The sequence below is a fragment of the Rhyacophila brunnea genome, unplaced genomic scaffold (assembly GCF_057557595.1).
Source record: "Rhyacophila brunnea isolate RB1 unplaced genomic scaffold, BYU_Rbru_1.0 scaffold_14, whole genome shotgun sequence".
In the NCBI taxonomy this organism is placed as follows: Eukaryota; Metazoa; Arthropoda; class Insecta; order Trichoptera; family Rhyacophilidae; genus Rhyacophila; species Rhyacophila brunnea.
In genome coordinates this window covers 25,159,000-25,186,995 of record NW_028232796.1, presented here as the reverse complement: position 1 = coordinate 25,186,995, position 27,996 = coordinate 25,159,000, and the positions used below count along the sequence as shown (strand labels likewise).

The 27,996-nt window shown below is 34.7% G+C and overlaps 1 protein-coding gene across 2 annotated transcripts; it reads left to right on the top strand.

The window, feature by feature from the left end:
- The first annotated feature begins 829 nt into the window (after positions 1-829).
- Positions 830-20,634, top strand: LOC147075787 (ubiquitin domain-containing protein 2). 2 transcript variants are annotated; one of them, XR_015069971.1, is made up of 4 exons: positions 830-1,016; positions 5,539-6,014; positions 17,821-18,318; positions 18,435-20,634. XR_015069971.1 is itself a non-coding variant. In XM_085942101.1 (3 exons), exons 1-3 carry the CDS (start codon positions 935-937, stop codon positions 17,965-17,967), a joined length of 705 nt encoding a protein of 234 aa, XP_085798227.1. In that variant the 5' UTR covers positions 830-934; the 3' UTR covers positions 17,968-20,634. The 2 variants fall into 2 exon arrangements, 1 of the variants encoding a protein (XP_085798227.1); XM_085942101.1 differs by having other exon boundaries at positions 17,821-20,634.
- The last annotated feature ends 7,362 nt before the right edge of the window (positions 20,635-27,996 follow it).

Genomic DNA, 27,996 nt, shown 5'->3' with positions numbered 1-27,996 from the left:
AGTAAAGATTAATTATTATTATATAGTTGGTATGGAGATACTCGTTTTTTTCTTAATATGTAAGTATGTACCTATAAAATATTTACTGCTTTTTTGATATTATATTAATAATAATAATATTATACCAGCGCTGAATGATTCGCTGAAAATTTATGATATTTAAAAAAAATGGCGCGCATAATGATACAATAACATAAGTAACCATAGACAATAATTTCGAAATACTTATTAATTTATTATCATTTATTCACCTTGGAAACTAATTATTAATTATATTGCAGTTAATTTAAAATTATTGTTTTCTGATAACACCTTTTTCCATTGTATAGGTACAGATCATTATAATTACGACTTGACATAATTTTATTACGACTGTTAGGTAGGTACCTAGGTACTTTAATTTTATAAGGATGTAAATATTTATAATTTGATATTCAATAATAGTATGATTTATAAAATTATTATTTTGAAGATAAGTAGGTATAATAATGATTGGAACTAATAAATATAGTTTTTTGAGCTCATTGATGGGTTTCTTCTGTCAGAGCTTAGACAATAGATACAACTGTCAGAGCTATTTTGCCACTATCAATTAAAATTATTCAAATAAAAATATTAGTATTTTTAGTAATAAATAACAGTAGATAAATTTATAATATTTTTATGCGCATGTTGAGAGTGATTTATTACCAATAATTAAGTTAAATATGTTTTATAGAATAAATACCTAATTTTATGAAGTATTCCTTAAATCCATATTCTGTGTTTTTTGAAGCGTCCACACAATCGTAGAAATATTTTTGTTTCATCGTTTGATATGCCATCTCGCGGAGGTTTGCCGGTGTCAATCTGAAAGGTGATTATAGGATGGTCAGTGGATACGAGAAAAATGCAAAAATACCCATGAAATGCTGTTAAAAACTAAAAATATATCATGGGTGGTTGTATCGGGATAACCAGAAGTAGGAGTGGCGCCATCGACGATTCTTCAGGCAGTGTTTCCCGACCCAATTCAGGTAGGCCCTAAACCCTAGCCGTATCAACCTTGGCAATTTAACTCATGTGGGTCGTAAGCCAGCCGACGATGAAAACTAATCCCAACTCTATCGGAAACATTCGAATGGCACAACGCTTTACATTTTCATTCTGGTTGACTTGTAATTTGATAAAAAATACTCGGATATTCACTGTTGTAAGTTTGGTCTGGAATGTAAAGGATTAAGGAAATATACTGCACTGTGAGATATCGCGAGACTTCTGTGTTATGCTCACAAAAATATTGTGAATTGTTTCATACTGTTTGAAACAGTTATTTAGGTATCTAAATACAAGACTAAGTTTGTTAAAATCAAAGTAACAGAATCGGTATGTTAGTATACCCATATAGGCATTATTAAATACCATGGAAGTGTTTGCACATATTATAAAATGATGATTCTATTCATTGTACTTGCATTAACATAATATAAAAATTAATGAATTGACATTTCTTAAATACATCTGTATAATTTATTCCTACTGTTCCTATATAAATCAATAACCATAGTACCTACTTAAATAGGTAAGTACTATGATTATTGTACAAATAATATTATCATCTTCAGTCAAGGATAGAGGTAGGTATAGATCCACCAGTATAAGTTGTCCACTGAGTGAGGGTGCCTCATGTCATGCTAACATTTGACATATCATTCAATACTTTTTATATTGTGATAAGCTTAGTTCTAAATTCGTAACAGCGGACGATTTATGATGGTATATCTATAGTTAGTATCTTTACAATAAGTTTAGTTATTTACAGCCGATTAAAAGCTTTTCAACATTTTTAAACCATGTTATGTTGTCAACCGCTGACTTGTATAAATTAATCAATAAGAATCATCACCTGTTGACACTAAGGCCACTCACTATCAATGATGAATCAGAATCTGAAAAAAAAACAGACTGCATCCATTATTAGCCAATATAGGTACTGAACCATTATTATTGAAAATATTTAGATAAAGCAATCACATGAGGAGCATTATCTCTTCCTATGGGATTCTCTGAGACTCCAGGTTTCAACACTATTTATGAAGATTGAAAACATCAACATTATCAACAGTCTTTTTGGTTCTTGTCGGTTTACAGGAAGCCAGCGGAAAACAAATTTTGAAAATAGCCGATATACTCGATTATTTGTTAGGTTAGGTTAGGTTTTCATTCTTGAAATCATGAATTTTGCCAAAATCGGCTATGAAAATTAGCGCGCTTCCTGTAAATTGACTTGTACCGTCTTTTTTTAAAGATTTTTGGAATGCTGCGTTATTTCAGTAAGACGACTCAACATTCTTGGACATCGCAATTCTTCGCCTATTATCCTTCTTACAGCTACTGAACTCATTGAAGCTTGAGCCGACGTATATGAAATCGTTCAGTTGTTCCAAATAGTATGGTCCACCGGTGACCAAAATATCAAACAAAACTATTTTTGATTTTCTAGTCATAATTTTTATAAACATTTATTAGTAAAAAATATTGAATTTGACCAATAAACAGGGAAACATAGTTTAAATCACGAATATAATGATAAATGGGAGGAATGTTATTTTTTTACTGTTGGACCGAATGGAAATCTAATGCGTCTGTAATCTTGCACTGTATGAAAAAGTACAAAACATTGAAGTCAAAAATAATTTCTGAAAGTACCGCTGGAATTAATTTGATCTGAAAACCGCGATTATCAAGACTAATGGGGGATGAAGCTATTCCGCATAACGATAAATCTGATTAATCAAAAAAAAAACAATAAAAAATCTATTTGAAGTACTTCACATTTTTTTGGTGATTATAAATATTAATAAACTGTACTCTTACAAAAGTGATGATCAAAAAGTCGCAAACCCGGCAAGTGCGAATTCGTTATATCGTGATCAATTTTTAATAATATATTTTTTGTCCTTCACTTATTTTGACATGTGCCAGGAATCATCATAATGAATGAGCCTACGATCAGATTATTTGTCAGTTATCGACAAATTTTACATGACAAGTGCAGACAGGCCAAGCAGGGTAAATTATGTAGATTCTCTTTGCAAGGCGGAACTAAATGGATGTTATTTTTTCAGTTTATTGCAAAGTTATAGTATTACTTTTTATTTTGTTAATGATGTTTATTTTGTGAAAATTTTTGTTTCGTATATTAAATTGTTTTATTTTTCATACACATACCTCCTTAATCGCGAAATTTCGCTTATCACGACCGTGTCCGAAACGTATCCCCCGCGATTAAGCATTTGGCCGGAGTGATGGACGGGCAATGGCGCGGCGGCGTCTTGCACAACTCAAACGTATAACCGTGCGTGATATGCCCCAAAAAAGATACTGTCTACGAACATTACACACACGGTTATACGTTTGAGTTGCGCAAGACGCCGCCGACCACTACGCTCTTGCACTTATGAGGTTTACCTGTAATTAAAAACCTCGATAATCGAGGTCCGCGTAGTCGAGGTTCTACTGTACTTTTATCTATATTGACCATGTCCAAACAGTAGCTTTCGAGGTCATTTGAAGGTGTGTGCGAACAATATAATTGTGCAAACGCACTGAATGTGTCTAATTGTGTAAATTCTATTACTTGGTAAATATTTACGTTTAGCATCACTAAATTGTTGCTTATGCGTCAATTACATTGAGCTACTTTACGAGCTGCTTGTTGGGGTATTTACAATCTGCCTGTAAAGTTGCCCAGTGTAATCATCGCACAAGCTAACAAGCAGATTGTAAACACTCTATCGAGAAAAGTTGATAGCCGGTCAACTTTACACGCTACACGCAGGTGTGTGGGCCTACTACGTCTGCGCAGTAGAGCGCAGTAGCAACTTCCCGGTAAAAAAACGAACTACGTTCTGTCAAAATAGTCGCTGGCTTGTGGCTTCTCAGCGAATGGAAAGTTTTGTGTGTCATCATCATAATCGCAGTAGCTGAATCGCCCGCTATTAAATTCGCCAACGAACAGCTCGTAAAGTAGCTCAATGTAATTGACACTTTACACATAATGTTTTCTATAAAAAACTGCAGTATTCAGTTTTTTTATTTATAATAACAATAGTCACTCAGAATTATGCTTCAATTGCATTTTAAACATCAAATTAGGGTCACTGTCTTGCATTATTAAATATCGAATTATGCATATTGTTACGTTTCTTGCTACTTGATTCTATATCTATGGCATGCAATCGTCTTATTCCGGTCTTTCCTCGATGTTTTGAGCTAATGGCTATGGCCGTTATATTGAAAGAAAAAGAATCTTTCAGAATATTGGTATTAAAGATGTTTTTCCGGTAAGGATTTCTTTCCAAAAAAAAGCGATAAATATCTGTATAGACAGAAAGTATCAATCAATCTTTCTAAATAAATCTGTTTAATGCTGCATATAATACTGTTGCGAACGTGCCTATTGCAGGTTCCCAAAGTGCACCATCCATGAATATGGCAATTTACAATATATCAATTTTGACCCGTTTACTAAAATAATCACATTAATGGTGTGATGAACACATGCGATCATCGCAACCGAATTGAATGTGCATTTATATGGTAGTGATTTGACCGCCTTGAAGAAAAAACCAACATGAAATGCCATCAATGGTAAACTTTCATAAGGCTTCCTCTATTTTAATCAAACTATTTGTTATCAACGCAGTATCGATTGCATTTATTTTTCAATCTCTGTACCTATTTCATTTCATCATGTTTTATTTTTTATTTTAAGAATATGTATAATTTACAATAAGTGTGAAATGAAACAGGTAGGATTTTCAATCTGATTTATTTTTTGTAAGTAGAATACCGGAAATGAACCATTTTTTTTGCTTCCATGTAATTCCTATATGGTTCATATCAACTGCTTAATTAATCTGCAAACCGGCTAACTCCATTTGGGCAAATAATTGTTCAGGAAGGAGAAAAAACATAATAACTTAACTATCGAGCGGAATTTAACAATTCCAAAAATACACTTGGAAATTATTTTTTTTTACAAATAAGCTGCACTATGAATTAATACACTATTTTAGCTTCCCTTTATATATAAAGAAAATTTATATAAAAAGCGGAGTTGTTCCATTTACGATATTGGAAATTTGGCACCTGCAGTTAACTGTTTTGTTTGAAGAACGATGTCGCATTTATTTATAGGTTTAGGAATTTGAAATTTTGTGTGAGCATAGAAAACATGCTTTATGACAAAATGCTATCAAAATCTAATTTTTGGTCAAAAGTGCAGTTGGCTGGTTTGCAGATTAAGAAGCCGATATGTGATTTTGTTTACAAGTGGTATACATGGTTTATATTGTTTATAATATGCAGTATTAATTTTAGCCATAACAAGAAAACTGTTACTCGAATCTAAAATTGTCATGTTTAACAAAATATTGCAAAAAACGTATTTTATAAGATTTCACTCTTTCTGACGGAAGATTAGAAGAATATTTCCATTTTTTAAATTATTATAGTATTCAGTATGGTGTATTAAAAATGGTCATGTTTTGCAAGGCGGCGTCAGAAAGAACCACCCACTGTGCCATGAGACGATAAGATGGAAGTCGGACGTGCCGCTGACGGAGGGGCAGCTACGGAGCAAACGCGACGAGTTTTGGGACACAGCACCCGCCTTTGACGGCCGTAAGGAGATCTGGGATGCGTTGCGGGCGGCGGCTGCGGCGGCAGACGCCTCCGATTTCCAGCTTGCGCAGGCTATCCTAGACGGGGCAGGCGTGTCCGTGCCCAATGGCTACCTCACCGAATGCTATGACGAGCTGGGCACCAGGTACCAGGTGCCCATCTACTGCCTCTCGCCCCCCATCAACATGGTGAGGGGCGGCGGCAGGGACTCCCCGGCCGACTGCTCCGAGCCCGTGGAGGGCGGCGCTGTCGTCTCCCTCCGTCTGCGTCTCTCCACCACCTGCCAAGATGTCAAGCTGCCCGTCTACTCGAGGGACACCGTTGCCCAGTGCAAGAAGAAGCTTCAGGTATGTAATTGGAGTCTTCTAAACATTACTTATTATGTTGAATAAACGTATTCTAGGTAAGTTATGCCCCGTTCCCGCGTTTTAATTTTTGTCGTTCAACTGTCTGTTGAATGTTGAAACTATATTGATAAGTGGCAACCGCATTTCAATAAAGTTCATTAACTTATAAGTTAAATTGAATGAAGTTGAGATACTTCCTACTTTCAGTCGATTTAACCAGTAAACTATCATTCGAGTCGACAATTGATCGGTCATATAATAATAGATCAATTATTTTGTTTCAGAATTAAGTAGTACGTCTTTATCCAAATTAAGTTTTGAAGTGATCGGACAAAACAATTTTAACAAACTAACAATCATTTGACACCATCTTGGTCATGACGATCGGTTTAACTTGCTACAAACATCGACATGTTGGAACGTGGCATTACGGATTGAAAACTGAACAATCAGTTAATCTTTATTAACCATGTCAATAATTGTCATAAACAAAATTGTTAACATAAACTATTTTTATGCCATTTTATATATTATTCTCTTTCTAAAATTGAGAATGAAGCCATATTTCGTTTCATAATAATATATAGCACATTTTCACATTTTTTTTTTGTCATCACCAGAACCTCGTCCTGAAGATATAATGCCTTGCCTTTCCATTTCATGCGAGTGCCTTAGGATTTTTAGTAATTTTCACAAAATGAATCTATTGTTGATCAATATACATAAATTGCACTTCTTATCTATCCGGTCTTAGGGCTTAATCATACTAACCGCTTAGCGCCACAATTGATGGCAGAATTGAGAAACGTATGTGACGGCTCTCAAAATTATCGAGTATTCATTCATACACAGAAAAATAGTATTATTACTAGAAGTATTATGTTAGTACCGATTATTCATTAATAAACCCATTCATTTTATTTTAATGTCTAATAATGTTATTGGTTGCCTGAATCCTTGTAACACCAACATAAAATACCGTTTAAATATCTATGATAATATAATATATATTTGATGGCCCAAACATTGTCACCTAATCTTTACCCCGGCGGCTTTATAAAACTCGTAATTAAAATCCCTTGGAGAATCGTCAATCTATCTTACTATTTCAGTTTAAGTCCTCGTCCTGTGTATGCACTGGTGTACACTAGGTGGGAAGAATTTGGTAAATTGAAACAAGTATGCGAGGTGACGAATGGAGTCAATAGATTAAGTAAATACTTAAATTGTTTAATTATGATTTCAAATAATATGGTATGTACTTAGCACGTAAGTTTTAAATAAAGAAATATCTTAATAATAAATATGTATACTGGTATGTGAGGAAGATGTAAAATTGTTATACTATAAAGGAGATGAATGCCGGAGTAAATGAGAATTGAGATAAATAAATGTAAGCGAGGATTAAAATATAATAATATGTATAGCAAAATTACCGAAGAGGGTTACTATTAAACTCAGTAGTTTTGTTTTGTATAATTAAATTCAGTAGCTGCATTTTATAATTTAAAATAAATAACGTGTTTAAATAAAATCTGTAAATTTAAAATAATACACGCACTGCACTGCGTATTCTGTCAATCACTCGATATGCGTGAATCGGGACTATTTTGATAGTGTGTGTGCACCGCTCACACCGATTCGAAACAAAGAAACAAAATTATATCGGCGGGAGATATTATCTATTTCTTTCTATCAAAATGCATATAATTTGTAAATTGTTATAACTTCTTTAATATTTAATTTTCTGCGTAGCTTTCTTCCGTAATTTTGTTTTAAATAATTTTACCTAGTTGTTTATAGATTAGAATAATGATTTTATAATAAATTAAATGTTAAGTAATAACGCGCGACGCACTGCTAATCTGTTGGTGCCTCTGAGGAGCGGGAGGGAAAGTCCCTCTCCCGAAATAAGAGTTGTACGTCAGTTCGCGTCCGTTCCTCTAACAGGATAGTATAAAACCCACGCTCCTTTATGGCGTGCAAGTTAATAACTAAATAAATAAAAATATTATCAATTGAATATCAAAAAAATAAATTCCTAAATAAATAACCCGTTTTATATAGAGTTAATAAAAAAATTAAATGTAATAACCCTGTAATGTCTGAAATGATAAAAAGACCGTGTTTATAACAAAATAAATAAATAAACAGATTTTAATATTTTCTTTAAGACTTTAATTCACATTGTATACATTTCCAAAAAAAACTATAAACATTTAATAACCACCCTATGGTACGTGCACTAACAAGTGAGCTAGCCAGATTTGTGTCGTGCTATTGAGGGTGTGTTATTTTGGCGCCCATAACGTGCAGGCTGAGGAAGTGCATGGCTTCCTCCGGAACCATGACCTGATAAAACACAATTAATATTAAAAAAAAAATCATTTTTTTTTAAATATATAATAATAATAAATGTGTATAAATGCTAACGCGCTCCAAGACTCGCACCATGGCTAAAAATAATTCAGAGGACCCTAATCTTTCGGAGGAGGAGGTGCTGACTCCTATTTCAAAATTAGAAACTGTTCCGCTGTCACTGGATATCAGACCACGAGTGGAAATGACACTGCCGACAGTGACATCACTGACAACACCGAAGTCAATGCCAGAGATTACGTCGGTAGCGCCGCACTCATACCAAGCTCCGTGGGCCTTGAAGCCTGAATTAGAAGTATTTTACACCGGAAATCCTAAATATCGAGTGGCCGGTTTTATAAAAGGATGTGAGGAGTTTTTTGCATTGGCCAAAAGCTCGCCCGAAAGCTGGACGGGACTAGCGCTGAATCGTCTTCGGGAGGAAGCGAAGATATGGGGAAAGACTATCTCTTCACACGATTCCTGGGAGTCGTTTATATATCGACTGGAGTTACACTTCGAATCACCCATGAGACGTCGTGAACAACAAGACAACCTCAAACGAGTGGAGCAGCGAGCTGATGAAGATGCTTTCAGCTTTCTGCTCAACAAAAAAGATTTGGCGACGGTTCTTTTACCTAAAGAATCGAGCGAAGAGCTGGCCGAACTCTTCTTCGAGCTCCTAAATGAGAGGGACCAGTTGCGAGTGGGCCAATCAGGCTGGTCCAATCTCGAAGGACTCATGGAGATCACCAAGCGACTGAAGCCAACGAAAATAAAAACCCAAATAGTAGTGGCAGGGCAACGACCAAAAGAAAAGGAATGCGGATGCCCATGCAACTGCAGCGGAAACCAGGAGCGGACCAATACGCGCGCTTCAGTAGGACGACAAGCCCCTAAAATTGATATACGCCATGAACCACCTCCGCCATTCGAAAGGCCTATAAATAACGGCCCAAGAAATGCACCGGAAGGAGGTTATGTTCGAGGATCCGCAACACGAGGAAGGGGATTTTTAAATGGTAGACCTCGATTGCCTCACGAGTATGGAACCCGGCCGTGCCAAATCTGCAGGAACGGGTACCACGAGAACTATACATGTCCGGATTATCCAGCCTGGAGAAGGAACCAGGAAGCATCAAGGCGAGAAGATCAGTCACAACAATGAGGAGGCGACGCAGGGCCTGGTCACCGCCTCCGACTCAAGGTTAGGAGCCCGGACGCTGCTGATGTCTCCCCACATGACGGCGATACGTTTGAGAACTTTCTTCCAAAGTCTACTAGTGTAAAGTGTCATAGTAACTTTCTTAAAAAGCCTATGAAGTTAAGTGGTATATTAGAAAATAGAAACAATACTTCGACGGACAATGCCAATACCTATTTTAAAAACAATAATGTAAATTCAAAAGAAAGAGATGTAAAATCACAGGCATTGCTCGCCGACGTTTGTTTAAATAATAAGTTACTTAAAGATAAAAATATTAATAAGTGTGAAAGGTTGAATGAATGTAGAATGTCAGAAAAAAATGGTGTACGTGACTTCCACGATGCGGCCGTTGGAGAGAATTCCCACAGAAAAACAGTAAGTAATTGTTTAAATACCGAGACTGAGCTGATAAAATTAGAAAAACCATCTGATATTATGGCGCGTAAAAATTTTGAAACGCCTTACGAAACTGTAAACAAATATTCTCTTTGTCCTACACAGAATATAAAAATGTCTTATGCAAAGTTGAATAAATACTTTAAGTATAATCCTTTGAAAACCTTTCAGGTAATAAATTCTAATAAAATAGATGTATATAAAAATTGTTACGTCCATAATAAATGTGGAAATACTCAAGATAACAAGACTATAATAAACAAAACATCGAAAATGACATCGTTCGATAAATCAACGCATAAAAATGTTACGCATCTAGATATTAGTGACAGTTCATCTTGTGAAATGCGTGATTTACGAAATATTACAAGTCGAGAACAATTAAATTCGTTTTTGTATATGACACCACATAGATTTTTAAACATAAATAAAGCGATTATGTTACCATCGGCTGGTTTCAAAGAAAAGAATGATAACATAACGTGCTTGACATTTGAAAAAAATATTAATGAAAGAAATAGTGTGAAGTGTTTAGATATAATTAAAAATGACGCATCGATATCTGATTTAAATAAGAGCAGTGTGGAACATATTGAGAAAATCGACAGTGGCGTACATATAAGTAATATAGAAAATAAAAGTGTGAAATATTTAGATGTAATTAATAATGATGCATTGACATTTGAATTAGATAATAAAAGTGTTAAACATATGGAGAAAATCGACAGTGGCGTACATGTAAGTAATGTAGGAAATAAAAGTGTGAAAGATAAGAATGAAAATAATAATAGTTTATCTACAATGCATATAGTAAGTAGTAAAATAAAATACGATGAAGTACCCCCTAAGGATACTGTAACAATAATAAATGATAAATATGCGTCCAACGGAGAAATTCTAAAGCAAATAAATTGCAGAATTAATAGCATTGGTACACACCAAGACGCTAACATAAAGGAACAGCCCTATATTGGAGTGTACTTGCCCAATAAGGGGGACACAAAGGGAGTGAATGGCGAGCATCTGCTTCGGCTACCACTGAGGATAAATGGAATAAAAGGATGCTACGAAGCTGTTTTGGATACGGGGGCCACCAGGACCCTGATACGTAGTGATTTGGCACAATCACTTTCCAGAATAGAGGGTAACCCCGTGACGTTGATGACTGCGGGCGGTGAGTCTCTACAGACGCAAGGCGAAGTTTTAATCCAAGGCTACTTACGAGATAGTCCTGTACACATTCAGGCACTGGTATTAGATGGATTACATATTGACGTTCTACTCGGCCTGGATTGGATGGAAGACCAAGAAACAATGATTGACCTAAAGCGCCGATGTGTGCATTTTGGAAAAGCAAAAAGACAGACATTACATTGTATAACAAATAGGTTACCTCTACCAAATGGACCAATTACATTGGCCGAACTAAGTCATGATATTCCCAAGGAGGCCCGCATCGCTCTAACACAAGTCATGGAAGATTTCCGAGACCAATTCGCGGAAACAGGCCCTTGCAGTCGAACATCAGAATTTAGAATCCATTTGAAAGACAAAACACCATTTCGTATAAATGCTTATAAACAATCAGAAAGTAAACGGAAGCAGATCCAGGAGGATGTGGAGCAGATGTTAGCTGATAACATCATCGAGCCAAGTACGTCTGCGTATGCGTCTCCTATTGTTCTAGTACCTAAACGCGATGGGACTTCACGTTTTTGTGTGGATTACAGAAGGCTCAACGCTGTAACCATCGATGAATCCGTAACACTTCCGCTCATCCTGGACACACTTAAAGATCTTAGCACAGCCACTATATTTAGTAGTTTGGACCTCAAATCTGGTTACTGGCAAATTCCAGTCCACAAAGATACGAGGCCTTTGACAGCCTTTACTACAGCTGACGGGGGCTGCTACCAATTCAGACGACTTCCTTTTGGAAGTAAAAACGCACCGGGACACTTCCAGCGGCTTATGAGTCAAGAGGTGCTGGTAGGCTTGGTGAATAATATTTGTCTGGTCTACTTAGACGATATAATCGTCTATAGTAAGACATGGGAGGAGCACGCCCATCATTTGCGACTTGTGTTTGAAAGGCTGCAATGCCACGAGCTACGCGTCGCACCAGCGAAGTGCCATATTGGATTATCGGAAGTAAATTATCTAGGGCATCGTATTACCGCAACAGGGAATGAGCCGCAGGCGCATCATCTCCAAGAAATAGAAGCGTTACCGGAGCCAAAAACTCGTAAAGACGTGCGATCTTTTCTCGGTTTGGTTAATTGGCTTAGGGAATACATCCCTAGGTTTGCCGAGATGGCGACCCCGTTAACACAGCTACTTCGAACCACCGTGCGATTCCGGTGGACAACAGAAGCAACAGAAGCCTTCCGCCGAATAAAGCATGTCTTACGACAGCCTTTGAGGTTGGCAAGGCCCGATTTTGAAAGACCCTTCTGCATTCAAACAGACGCATCCGGTTGCGGCATAGCCGCTGTGCTTTTTCAAAAGAAAGAGAACGGCGAACGTGACGTAATCGCTTACGCAAGCAAGCGCATAAACGACACTGAGAGGCGGTACCACAGTAACGAGCTGGAGGCTATGGCCGCTGTATGGGGCATCACCCGATACAGAGGTTATTTAGAAGATAGACCGTTTACTCTGATTACCGACAATCAGGCGCTTACGTGGCTCAATACTGCTAAAAACAGTAAGGGAAAGTTGGCAAGATGGGCGATCCTCCTCTCAGAGTTTAGTTTTACCACTGAACACTGTCCGGGAAAGGAGAACCATCTCGCTGATCATCTTTCAAGGTATCCACAAGAACCCGCTGGCGTCACTCTAAGTCCGGAGGAAGAGAGTGAACGTATGGCAGCGCCTACACGAAGACCGGAGTCTGCCGCAGTAATGCTGCTGACAACAGTGAATATAAGACAGAAAGTAATTGAATGCCAGAGGAACGACCCAGTCACACGGAGTCGGATGATAAGATTAAACTCAAATGAAGGTGTCCGTAGGAGACTGGCAGGATTCGAAATAAAAAACGGATTGTTGGTGAGAAAAAGTAATAACCAAGGTCCTACCCTTGTAGTACCACCACCCCTTCAAAGGGATGTCATACAATTATTTCATGACGAAGGAGGACACGCGGGCGCGCAAGAAACCGATTATGCTATTCGAAGTGAATTCTTTTGGCACAAACGAAGACAGCAAGTGGAAGCGTATGTACGCGCTTGTGTCATCTGCGCTACTCGAAAGCGTGGTGCATTGCAACCACGAGCACCTCAAACCTCGCATACGGAGGCAAAAAGACCATGGGAAATCCTGGCCCTTGACTTAATGGGCCCATACCCTGTTACACGCCGTAAAAACAAATTTCTTTTAGTAATTACTGATCTCTTCTCACGGTGGGTAGAGGCTTTCCCAATGCGATCGTCGACGGCCATGAATATTATCCCTTTGGTCCGCGATAATATCATATTGCAATTTGGAAGCCCACGAGCCATATTAACAGACAATGGAGTTCAGTTTTCTCATCCGGCATGGTTGGCCGCATTACAAGAATGGGACGCTGTTCAATGGAACACCGGAGTCTACCAACCACGCGCAAATCCTACAGAAAGACGAAACCAGGAAATAAAGAAAGGACTACGGATCCGATTGATAGGCCGAGAGCAAAATACGTGGGATGATCTCATCCCCGATATATTGGGCGATTTACGAGGTCGTCGAAACGCAGCTACTGGATTCTCACCTGCGGAAATACTTTGGGGTCGAAAAATGTGCAAACCCGGGTATTGGTCCAATCCACTGCGTACCAATGAAGAAAATAACGTGAAGAGGAGTAGCGAGGAAATAGATAGCGCCGTATTAATAAATGAGGAAGAATATTTTAGACGCCGGCGAGCACAAAACGAACCCGAAACGCCGACGTACCAAGTTGGTGATTCTGTATACGTGAAAGAATTTCCAAAGACGAGGCCAGGGGCGAATTCGGGCCTTGACCCTCGTTGGTCGGGGCCTCATAAAATTATATGGAAAGTAGGTCGAGTATCGTACTACGTATTGCGTCGGGGCAGACCTTTTAAGTTCCACGTGGACCACTTACGCAAGTATTACCCGCCGATTGTACCAGAACTGGAGCATATTAATACCGATGAAGAAGAAGAGGAAGATAACACGGAGGCACCGAACACATCCCTTCAGGAAGTACCTGATACTCAGGACATCGTTACAAGACGAGACACGACCACTGGACACGACATAGCGCAGGGAACTGTACACTCCCCGCCTGCGTCGCCGTATCGTGACGAGTCTACAAATGATTTGTCCCTGGGACATGATGATGCAACTGGAAGGACATGTGAAGCGTCGACGTCAAAAAGTGACAAAGTAGTGAGAAATTGGAAAAGAATCAGGACTCCAGAAACGTCCTCGGAATCTTGTGGGGAAGAGGGGCAGGTAACCGGGTTCGAAACCGGGACAACTAACCATAATCTCTCCTTGACAAAGGTACCTGACGTAGAAGGATTGACTGACGATGATATACCGCTTAGTGAGGTGAAAATTGCCTTAGACGCCTCTCGCCAGAGGACAACCGCTGTACCGACGGGTACAGTCCCTCATGACACAACACTTATTCACCCAGTGAAAAGAAGAGCTCGACGTGGACAAAAGACGCGACCGACGCTCAAAAAGAAATAAAATAAAATAAAAAGAAAACCAAAAACGATTGATATTCTAGACATCAATACGAAAAACATATACCCAGCAAAACTCAATGATCTCGCACAACGACGTCTTGAGTGGATGACTGGAAAATAATATAAATATACCTAGCACACTCAATAATCCTGCACAACGGCGTTTTGAGGAGATGACTAGAAGTAAACAATTAACAAAATAAAATGAATAACGAAAGTAAGTTCTAACGCTTTTGACAACGTAACCAATTACGTCCTATCTAACAAAAAGTAACGCGAAAATGTAAAGATGAAACGGTAAAAAGGTAAACAAAAAAAAAAAGATGGTAATAAAGAGAATTGTTGAACGAAAATTTTAATAAATAAGGTTTTAAACATGTAAGCATTAAAATATACACTGAACGAATTATTGAGGAATCGGGAATATGGCCGAGAAATCAGGGTGAACGTACAAATCGCTGAAAGGGGGGACATTTTGTTTTGCCGATCCCTACACCCGCTCTTTAACTGGTGCCTACACTTTCTAAATTCTGACGGTTTGTACAGGTCGCCTGATCAAAAAAATAACCGGCTTAACAAAAACATATAACCAGATTCCCCAATAACCTATCAGGATTGTAGGCTAATACAAGTCTTTTAAGTTACTTTAAAGTTTGAATCGTATAACTAAATAAAATGTAAATGTATGTACCATAACATGTATTGACGATCGTCCAAAGGACAAAGTACGTGGCCGTGAGATTGGGATCGACGTTTGTGCATCAAAAATTAGGGGCGAATTAACACCAACATAAAATACCGTTTAAATATCTATGATAATATAATATATATTTGATGGCCCAAACATTGTCACCTAATCTTTACCCCGGCGGCTTTATAAAACTCGTAATTAAAATCCCTTGGAGAATCGTCAATCTATCTTACTATTTCAGTTTAAGTCCTCGTCCTGTGTATGCACTGGTGTACACTAGGTGGGAAGAATTTGGTAAATTGAAACAAGTATGCGAGGTGACGAATGGAGTCAATAGATTAAGTAAATATTTAAATTGTTTAATTATGATTTCAAATAATATGGTATGTACCTAGCACGTAAGTTTTAAATAAAGAAATATCTTAATAATAAATATGTATACTGGTATGTGAGGAAGATGTAAAATTGTTATACTATAAAGGAGATGAATGCCGGAGTAAATGAGAATTGAGATAAATAAATGTAAGCGAGGATTAAAATATAATAATATGTATAGCAAAATTACCGAAGAGGGTTACTATTAAACTCAGTAGTTTTGTTTTGTATAATTAAATTCAGTAGCTGCATTTTATAATTTAAAATAAATAACGTGTTTAAATAAAATCTGTAAATTTAAAATAATACACGCACTGCACTGCGTATTCTGTCAATCACTCGATATGCGTGAATCGGGACTATTTTGATAGTGTGTGTGCACCGCTCACACCGATTCGAAACAAAGAAACAAAATTATATCGGCGGGAGATATTATCTATTTCTTTCTATCAAAATGCATATAATTTGTAAATTGTTATAACTTCTTTAATATTTAATTTTCTGCGTAGCTTTCTTCCGTAATTTTGTTTTAAATAATTTTACCTAGTTGTTTATAGATTAGAATAATGATTTTATAATAAATTAAATGTTAAGTAATAACGCGCGACGCACTGCTAATCTGTTGGTGCCTCTGAGGAGCGGGAGGGAAAGTCCCTCTCCCGAAATAAGAGTTGTACGTCAGTTCGCGTCCGTTCCTCTAACCGGATAGTATAAAACCCACGCTCCTTTATGGCGTGCAAGTTAATAACTAAATAAATAAAAATATTATCAATTGAATATCAAAAAAATAAATTCCTAAATAAATAACCCGTTTTATATAGAGTTAATAAAAAAATTAAATGTAATAACCCTGTAATGTCTGAAATGATAAAAAGACCGTGTTTATAACAAAATAAATAAATAAACAGATTTTAATATTTTCTTTAAGACTTTAATTCACATTGTATACATTTCCAAAAAAAACTATAAACATTTAATAACCACCCTATGGTACGTGCACTAACAAGTGAGCTAGCCAGATTTGTGTCGTGCTATTGAGGGTGTGTTACTTGGAACATTTTTTAAATCTCGGAAATCCTTCCTGCAGCTTTTTTCAAACCTTCCGCAAGTGCCAAATAATGGTTTGTATCCACAACAAATGATATCTTTATTCACCCATATTCGAATCGCCCAAGTTCCTCGCAAATGATTCCACAGGCATGATGCTTCTCGAATACTCGAAAGAGTGAAAGGGAAATTTGTCTCCACGGGAACTACTCACAAAAGTTGTATTATTCACATTCCTTTCTTAATTTGCTGCTCTCTTTATAATGTCCTACTACACTGGACGTAGTCATGGGAAATGACATAAGTCTTAACGTCAATTACATTTCATGTCTCGTTCTTACTGATTTTGAGTTTGAGTCACGAATTACAAAAATTCTCATTGAATGCATTCACGGAGAACGCTCTGACTTGCTTCTGAGCGTTCTGCACAAATACTGTCCAGTGGCGAAGGGCGGAGTTAAGGTGTTAAGATGTTAAGATCCGCCATAAATAGTGCACTCTAAACTTTGTCAGTCATACGTATTTGTTTTCATTGAAATATGACTACAATTTATTTACAGATGGTGTTGGTTAGTTTTTAAATTTCAATTAAACCCTGCGAAAACTAAGCCATAATAGATAATAGTCAAAAAGTACTCATCTATCTATAAAATATCTAAAATTATGCAATTAAATCATACGTAACTTTGGATATTTTATAGATAGAATAATATGTTTTATTTATTATAGTTTGGTTGAGGCAGGGCTTAATGAAGTTAAAAAAATGAGCCAAGAATATGTGTAATATGTATTCTTAATCCAACGAAAACAAATAAGTATGAATGAAAAAGTGTGTACAATTTTGTCATATCGCCCAAAGTATACCAAAACTATTATGGTATGGTTAAGGCAGGGTTTAATTGATTTTTAAAAACTAACCAACACCATCTGTAAATAATTGTAGTCTTAGTTCAATAAAAATCATTTGAATATTATTCAAACACAGAGTGAACATAATTGTTAATAATTGTCTGTTGTTTATTGTCATTGCAGAAGCAAGACAATGTGGAGGCTTCAAGGCAGAGGTGGTTCTACGGGGGTAAGCTGCTCGGTGATAAATTAGTGATAGAAGAGGTTCATATTCAGCAAGGATATGTGGTCCAGGTGATTGTCAACACGGAGGACATGGACGACAGCTAGTGTCGCCGCAGCCCGCCACTCAATGACTGACTGTAAACATTAGTGTTAATTATTATTATAACTAATTTCGGATGTTTTAAGATGAAATTGAAGAAATTGCAATCCAGCCGCGGATGCGTAGGCGGGAAAGAATCATACATACACAAGCCTGGGCCGAGTGAATAAATAAAAACATGTCTTTATTATGTTTGTCATTTTTTTTTTCATTAAATCCCTTAAAATTTTAAATGGGAAGCATAAGAAGTCTAGGCATCTTTTATTCACTTGGCCTAGTAACATTGCATGGATAAAACGTAATAGCTATGTCTTACATTAATAGGTCACATTTTCGATCCTAAGCGTAAGACCTGAGTGGACGGCGTTCGGCGAGGCCGCAGCGGCGTGCGTAACTGAAACGTTAACCGTGTGTGAAATGCCCAAAAAAAGACATTGTCTACGAACATTTCACACACGGTTATACGTTTGAGTTATGCACGCCGCTGCCGTCCCGCCGAATTTCGTCTACTTGGACCTTACGTTAGAACTCCATAGAGTGGAAGTTGAACCCGAAACCTACGACTTTGGGATATGAATTTGTAAATTTAATGGAGTTAAATACTTTACTTAAAAATCAATGAATTTCTTTGTTTTGTGAGTTTCTAATCCCACTTTTAATTCGCTGTAAAATTAAATTGAGTGAGAAAGCACTAAATTACTTTTCTAAAAATAATCCAAAAGTTTGAATGTAACACAAAATACTATGCATTATTATTTAGATGAATGGCAAAAGAATAATAATAAAATGTTGTGTTGCCGCATTCAATCCTATTTTACGCATCCACGGCCATGTAATTGAAAACTAACAAAGCTGCTGCAGTTTTATTAAAAAAAAAAATAACATAGTTTACAAACTTAAGAACAAAATATTTGAACACAGGTTGTCTGAGTGTATCACAGATTGATATATTGTATTCAGACTTATAGGTAGGGAAATTACTATTTAGAGTGTTTAATGTGAACGGTACAATGTCATGGGTTTGATTTCTATTTATTTTTTCTTGCAATATCTAACTGTTGAGATTTTTACCTTTCAGCGACAATTTTAAATGAATAACTTCATTTAATTCTCAATGAGAATTATTGTATTTACGGGAACCGTTTTTTGGTTATGTGTAAAATATTTTTATCCCGGGGCGATTTCCTACTTTCTGTATCATTTATGTATTAAGTTTATCTATGAATGTATTCTTATCTTATGTTAAAACACAATTTTTTTGTACAAATAAAATTTGCGGTAAATTAATATTACATAAAATAGTTTATAACAGAATCTAATTTTAATATTATGTACTAACTAGGTACGTTACTTGACGACCGTCAATTTTATATAAATTACTAGATATTTTTCAATTGATAAACTCTGCAAACATTTTTCAGTGTAAATTTTCAAATCAATATTGATTGTGCATGTTATTTTTTTGCTGTTCCCTTATTGATTAATAAATCACCTTATACTCGGATGCAGGTTTTTATCTGCCGTTCTGTTCCATAGATAAGCTTGGCAAGTTTGTTGGATAACTGATTGACCTAGCGTTTACGTTGTAGAGCCTCATTATAATCGCGAGACACAAATATTTTGTTAATTCATACAGTTTAAAATTCAGGGATAATGGATTATTATAATCTCTTTCTTTGGCTATAATTTATTATCGGACGTAATAATAGAATTGTAACACGAAAGTGACGATCCAAATGTGGCACGTCAATGTAAATTACGACACTTATTGTTTGATATCGAGTCTGCTGAGCCAAAATTAAATTGTAAATGACAATTTGCAACTTCATGCGATGGTTTCGTCATATGTTTTTTACTGACTTACCTTATCAAAAAATAGTTGTACTACTATAACACTGTCACGGAATCATTCTTGCGTATGTATTTTTGGGATGTGGGGTTACTGCTAAAACTTGGTAAGTCTTGAAATCCTGCTACGGTGTAATAATTGAAATTTGAAAGTTTGACACAATATGTACTAATTTCCTTGTGCTTTATGTGCATGTTCTATATATTGGATGACCTTGATTTTTTTTTCTAGCATACATATTATGTATTTATATATAGATACATAATCCGTTCATAACTCTAAATACTTAATTTATCAACTTACCAACTTTTGGCAGTAACTCCGTGATTTTAAACAACTTAATTATTTTTCGCTATAACATCATTTCGTCACTGTTCTGGCAGAAAACACTAATTCGAAAAAATGACATATTGAGTTAGTACCAAAATGTTCCTTATTTCAAACTTTACCGTCTGGAAACCTTCTTAATAAATAAACAGTCTTTATTTTAAAGTCCTCCTTTTTACGATTAATTAATAAACTCACATGATAGACCATTATTTCAAACATTTTAACAACTTCAAAGTCAAATTACTCAAAACTAGTATTCTCCAGTTAGTGTGTTCTGCCAGAACAGAGACGATTTACACTCTTGGCTTAGCGTTTCAATTTTATCACTTTCGCATTATTGTTCCAATTTCCCCGATATGTTATTATCAAGCTGAAATTGGATATTCTTTGATAATATGGATTCAGATACGCATAGTTTTGCCAAAATTTCTGTGTTGGAATTTTATGAAGACAATATAGATTTTTCCAATTTGTAATGATAATCCCGTTATTGAAAAAGAAAAAACAAAAAAAAATGTATTTACGAACAAATTTAAAAGAAAAATATTTTATTCCTTATTGTATTCTTGTGGGGATAAAAATATCGACAAAGTGGGTTATCATTTTTGTGGACGCCACGTTTTAAGCACAAGTATTGTGAAATTAATGCCGTAGTTTATTTATCCATTGAGATTGCGTTTATTTTAAGTGGAGTGTGCAATTACAAAACTAAAAGCTAACCTCATCTAGCTTACTTTGTCCCCATTGCTTGTTTGGTTGGTCGGTGATCATATTAGGTTATTCGGTGATCATTGTCATTTAAAAATATCTTCATCTGCCATTATTAAGTGGATGACGTTATGCATTTTATAGATCGAATGACTTCAATTCAATGTTATTATAAATTAACAGTGGCACATGTGAATAAATCTTGCAACTATTTTGTAAGTACACATTGTCCACTGCGGAGAACTGTAAGTTTATAAATAAAATTTTATTCACACAAATGAATGTAATGAAGAACATAGTTTGTTGCTGAAAAGAAAGAGACATCCATCAATATGTTTGCCTGGCTTTAGTGAGTTTTATCAATAGATCCAAATAATTAAATTTAATATAACACGTGAGTTGCAGGTAATTAATTTAATTCCATAACGCTGACTAATATGTCAAATGCTCGGACACTACATAGGGAGATAATATAAAACTTTTTCTATGAAATCGTTAAAGTTTTTTGCAATTTCCTACAATTTAATTAATTGCTTGCAAATCACAATGATAAAAACAAATGATAACATTTCCGTGTAATACGTTAAATATTCATCCATGTCTGTCTTGTTAATATCTGAACTTTTTATTTATGAAAATTAATGATCTTGTCGACCAAAATAATGTTACTAAAATTACTGCATGATAAACGTCAAACACAACAATATTAGTTTGGTGCAGATTGTCTATTAGGCACCTGTATACAGGAATTTGATATGACATCAACATAATCCAAAGTGAAAGAAACACCAACAAAATTGCATTTCAGCCTCCGCACGTAGACATGATTTTTAATCCATACACACAAAAACAAAAAACTATTTAAAATATTCAAAGACATGTCATCAGATAAAGAAACAGTGATTTTGTGTTAAATAAGAAATTCACGGAAATATTGTCAATTAAAAACATACATAATATAATATATTTCAATTGTATGAAGAATATTTCTGAACTTACTGCATCAAAGAGATTACAATCACCATAAATAATTGTCATTTTCGTGGTTTGCACAATCTGATTGGCCAGTGACAAGCGGGCTATGAATAGTATGAATTCTGTGTATTTTGACATGCTGAGTGTGTTCCTACTTTGTTGCAAGCGCAAACAGTTTTTCTCCAATGAGCAATGTTATGTCGACATCGGTTCACTAAATTACATGTGATTTAGGAATCTCAACTAAATCACATACACCGAGTCAATGTGAGTTGCAATCGTGTCAAGTTTGTGTTTACAAGGGTGTTTATATTGCACACCAAAATGTGACAAACTTCATGTTTGGGTTTTTTAGCCAAAATCAACTTCACTGATTGTTCTTATAGCTCCCTCTGTAGTGTTCATGCTCTCATTTGTATCCTTAAATGAAAAAAACTTATTCTTTTGGTCGTATTGTGTGAGTGAAGAATGATTTATGTTATGTTTAATATTAGTTAAGTCGCAATAATATTATGACTTGAAGAAATAAATTGTAAATACAAAATTCGTTATACTTAACCGTTTACTAATAATTAATTATTCAGCTGAAAATATTTATGAGGGCTCTGGAAACAAAAATGGCAGTCTCCATTTTCGCAATATGTTGGCGTGTCATGAAAAATGTCTTACATCTTTCTAATAGATATAATTTCCGAAACTGCCATTTTTGTTTCCAGAGGCCTCATGCATTAAAGAGTTTTTTTTTTTTTTAATATATTCAATATATTAGATATACCTCAAAACGATTGATAACATTATAGAATCATCTGACGCCATTTGAAAGCCATAGTGTTGTTAGTTCAATTATTATTTTAAGCATTTTTGATAAATTTTGTTTATGGCAATTATATGCGTTTGGATTTTTAAGCTATTTTACCCGCCTATGTTAAACTGCTTGTATAAAAGGTGCTTAATTGATTCGCATAAAAACATACATTTTGTACAGTCAATAAGTTATTACAATATTTTATAATGGAGAATATTTCATCCGATTAGGTGCAATATAAAAATAAAAATCATTGAACAAAGAATGACCGATGACATTTTTTGACATGAAATTGAGATACATGAAAAGCAGTTTGAGATAAATTGTCTTGCAAAACAAACGTCAAATTAAAAGATATAATATATAACTATGTCATAGTGAGTGTTGTACTATGTGTATGATAATATTACACATCCCATGTCACTCACCGACGTGAGTTAAGATATGAAAAATAATATATCATGAGATAAAATAACCTTCGAAACTTACACTCGTCATTTCACCATTTGTAAGTAACAATAATCCAATGGCGAATGGATGAACTCCATAGTATAATAAATTAAGCTACAACTAATTGTCAATACGGCATCGCCATGCTATGGATGCCGGTTCACTCTATTACCGATGCTACCACTTAACTTATAGAGCACTTTCATAGTCAGACAATTGACTTTTTAGTAGGTCATTACAATCGATCTCGGCAGGTGAGGCTTCACCCAGACCTTTTTTATGCCTCTCAAATTTATAGCGAGTGAAAACTGAATCTATCAAGTGTACTTTGTAATGTTATTCCAAGGGTTATTCTAAATAAAAAATCTCACACAGATACAACACCTTAACTTAGTTTTCTATGACCTCTAATACCCATTTAACAAGACAGTTTCTTTGTTCAATGATTTATACCTAAAAATTTGTACAAACTAAATCTTTCATAATATTACAATATTACCATCTTATAAAATGACTGATTTATAAATTAGTTTATTCAGTATGTTTGCTCATTCTTTTCAGATCTCAATGCGAATGTTCTCGATAATCGAGAGGATATCGCGTGAACAGGGTATCCGAGTAGTGTATTACTCGGATCGTCTGAATTATATCAAGAGGTTTCTAAAAATTACTATTTCATTCATATTTTAATGTATTCATAATAAATTTTAATAAAACTATAATATTTCACTTTAATTATATTATAATTAAATTAATTATTTAAGTAAATACATATTATAGATGTCACGCCCTTTAACTGAATGTGTTATTGATTGTGCGGTTTTTAATTTAACCAAAGTTTTTTAACAATTTGACTGTCATTTGCAAAATTAGAAAAAATACGCACATTTACTAATTAAAGACGATGTCTCATTTCATAAAATACTTTACGTAATAAATACATAATTGTTACAAAATTTAATATTTGAATTATATTGATAAAAGTACCTAATTTATAATAAAATTTTGACATGTCTGTTTTGTCTACTTTCTTGTGTATTCGGCAATGACAGATTGAGGTTAAATTGTTAACAAAAAGATATTTCATATTACATAAGTTTAACGGAGTTAATTAGTGTCAAACTTCCGGTATTCAATTGATCAAAACAGTGAAAAGAGATGGTTTTAGAAGATTCGATCGTCAAATTTCCTGATTATTATTTGAACAAATTTTATCAACGACTCATCTACATGCATTGCGTTGATGAGTCGGGCACTTGTTAAGTACTTACATTCCATTTGAATTATAACAAGTTGACCCTTGTTATAAGAAAAATATAACATATTACGAGGTGTCTGGTTGACTCTGATCAATCTCTTTTTGTTCCTTTGTTCTATAGAATAGATTCAAAAGTTTACAGTTTAAAAAAATAATACCTACGGAATATTTTTTCTTTCTGTAAGTTTTTGATTGTATTGTAAATTTCACGATCAATTTCCCCTGTTTTGTGTAATAAATACCCTGTTTAGTAAAGATTTTGTCAGTATAAAGTCGCGTATGTTTACGTTATTTAAGTATTGTTTAAAATATCTTTTTACATTGTTTTAACAGTTATATTACTTTTAAATATTGACATTTAAGAATATCTCGCTCGCACATGATTCGTTTGCGCACACAGTTCGAGAATATTGCCGTTTATAAATGTTGAATAATGTATTATTAAAATGAAATAATGTTTCAATAGGAATGCTACCGACAATTCTAAAACTGTATGTGCATCTATCTAGACGCGTTCTAGAATCATTGATATAGATCTAATTTAATAGCATAATATAATATATTATTTGGTTATGAAGTACCTTAATATTGTCGAAATGATTTTTACTTTTCTACATCACAAATTAGTTGATAGTTCTATTAATTTATAACATGTATTGCTGACAATTTGTTTATTGATGGAGAAGTTTTTGTACCATTTTGAAATTAAGAATTATTTAGTTATGAAGACACTTTGCTTGTGCTTTCAAAGTGTTAAAAAATAAATATATTTTTATCCAACGTGGCCTTGTTTATTCACCATTTCCACTTGAGGCGGAGCAAATGTGTCCCAACGGCTGTTATCGGTGTGATAACCTCGATTATAAGCCATTCTCTCTACCATTATTTTAATGTATACCTACTAATAATAAAATTGAAGTGTGTCTGTGATTTAGAAATATTTGCTTTTGACCATTTCATTTCATTTGATTTATCTGTTTCCCAATATTAATTAGGTCCTTTTAAACGTCAGTTTTGTTGTACATTCAATCGAGGTTTCCGTTTTGAAACGGCGGTGTATTTAGACAATCAGTTGTCCATTCAGTCGAGGTTTCAGTTGCGGTGTATATTTACATATTTTTTATCCACTAAAAATGAGTATTATTTTTATAATTACTTTCTAAACATATGGTTGATGTAATGCAATACGTATATTTAAATAAATTATAATATTTCAATCAAAATTAGAAAAGTAATTTGAAAAATATGGCAACATCGTAATTTACACGTCAATTTAACTGACAACTCTAAAAACGGATACGAAAACTGATAGGAAATCCATCCTGTCTCGTCTCCATTTTGGTTTCAGTCGGCCGCTTCAGTTTTGCATTTACATGTCAGTTTATCTGACAGCTCGACGGAAACGGAGACTGATTGTTTAAAAACACCTTTACAATGCACCAGTGGCGAAGGGTGGAGGTAGGCTGTTAAAATTCACTATAAATAGTGCACACGAAACTTTTTTAATCATATGTATTTGTTTTTATTGAACTAAGACTACAATTTACAGATGGTGTTAGTTAGTTTTTAAAAATCAATTAAACCATGCCTAAACGAAACCATAATAGTTTTGATCTAATTTGTGCAATACGATAAAATCGTGCACACTTATTCATTCATAGTTATTCGTTTTCGTTGGATTAAAAATACATATTACACATATTGTTGGTTATTATTTTTAATTCATTAAGCCCTGACTAAACCAAACTATAATAAATAAAAAATATTTTTCTCTTTATAAAATATTCAAAGTTATGTATCATTTAATTGCATAATTTTAGATATTTTATAGATATACATGTATTTTTTGACTATTATCTATTATGGCTTGGTTTCTCAGGATTTAATTGAATTTTGAAAACTAACCAACACTATCTGTAAATTGTAGTCTTATTTCAATGAAAACAAATATGTATGTCTGAAAAAGTTTAATGTGCACTGTTTATGGCGGATCTTAACAGCCTACCTCCACCCTTCGCCACTGCAATGCACAGCTTATATACAACATTGTTGAAACCAATTTACTAGAGTTTCATCTTGATATCTCAAAAAGTTCCAAAGTTAAGATAAAACTACTAAAAAATAACGTACTTGCAACAATCCATCATGAATAGGTAAAGTGGTCAGATAAGAGGTGCACGCACTACATCCAACCGTTATCGATTGCATGGGCTCAGTCGAGAGTTAAAACGGATGTACATGTTTAAAAACACTGACAAGATATTCATAGAAGTGACAGTTGGATAGAGGGGCATTATGTGCCAAGAACCAACCATTGTTTATATGGGTGGATAAATCCCGTTCAAATCAAAACGATCTATTTCTTCATAGCGTTTATCTGTTTAATTTTTATTCATAGTGATTTGAGTCACGGGTGATTGCTGATTTGTAAACAAGATTTCTGTTTCAAGATTAGTATGTTTTGTAGTTCTTTGTAAGGTACAAAAGAAGTAAGTGGGCTCGTTGCTATATTACGGTCCCTGATCTGTCGTGTGTCACTGGCTTGACTGTCTCGCCCCCCTTCCCGCTTTTGTTATCCGCTTGAATTCTCGAACCTTATTTTTAATGTAGCAGTATTGCTATCCGTACTATAATTTTGAAGGATTCATTTATTTTACACGTTAGTACTAATTCAGACTAGGTACTATTTTCAAACATGGCTCGTTCCCAAAAACATGTTTTGCGGCAAAATGCAATAATCTGTTTGTAAGACTAATAAAAAACTAATTTGTAGGTATGGTTTTTTAATTTATTTATATTGTAGTCTATTAACACAGAAAACAATGGGAAACTTATTCGTTTCAATATAAAGAATCTATTTAAATTTAAGGTGTGTAATCAGACCAGGTTTGAAAGTGAAAGTTGGATTGAGCCGTTTCTACAACTCAACAATTTGAATTAATCTGCCTATGCAAGTATGCATCCAATCACATACATACCACTAAAATGTTAGTCACATGACCCAAAAGCTGAGCTCGGCTAACGTGGAACGAGCCGTCTTTGAAACTAAATAATTATGGAATAAGCCACATTCGAAAGTTTCGCATTATTTTGATTTGATATTTCGTATGTAATAAACCCGGGTTTGAAGCTGTCTAAAAATTCCTAGTGTATTTTTCTTTACAAAATATCATTATCATATCAAGATTCATTTTTCAACAATTTTGGAACAAGCCATGTTTGCAAATAGTAGCCTCAATTTTGTGAGTGTATACGGAGATACGGGATGCTGGTATGACCTGGAATGACACAAGAAGACTGGTTGATTGTGTAATAGTGGTAACTAAGTTGAATTTGTTTATTAATTTGATGATCTATTAGTTTTTAGCACATTTTACAAAAATCGTCACAAATTGGAAAAACAAAAGTCAACCGATTTACCGACTAAGATAAATTTTAGGGATTGCAATCCTTTGGTGAATTTACAACCTGCTTCTAGATATATTGAAATATTAGTTTAAAAAGAAGCCCAAAATTCCATCCTAATAGCCAAATTTGTGTACAGTAAAAATCCGTTAATATGAATACAATTAATTCAAAATTCGTTCATCGAAAATTTATAAAATCTAGTTATAGTGTTTTCGAACAAAAAAAAACTTTTATTCAAGTTTTACATTTTT

What these genes read in the sequence shown, in the direction of transcription:
- LOC147075787 (XM_085942101.1), top strand. Translation starts at nt 935, where the DNA reads ATGGGTGGTTGTATCGGGATAACCAGAAGTAGGAGTGGCGCCATCGAC. An exon ending in TGTTTCCCGACCCAATTCAG is followed by an intron (nt 1,017 to 5,538) that starts GTAGGCCCTAAA and finishes ATGTTTTGCAAG; the next exon opens with GCGGCGTCAGAAAGAACCAC. An exon ending in AGTGCAAGAAGAAGCTTCAG is followed by an intron (nt 6,015 to 17,820) that starts GTATGTAATTGG and finishes TTGTCATTGCAG; the next exon opens with AAGCAAGACAATGTGGAGGC.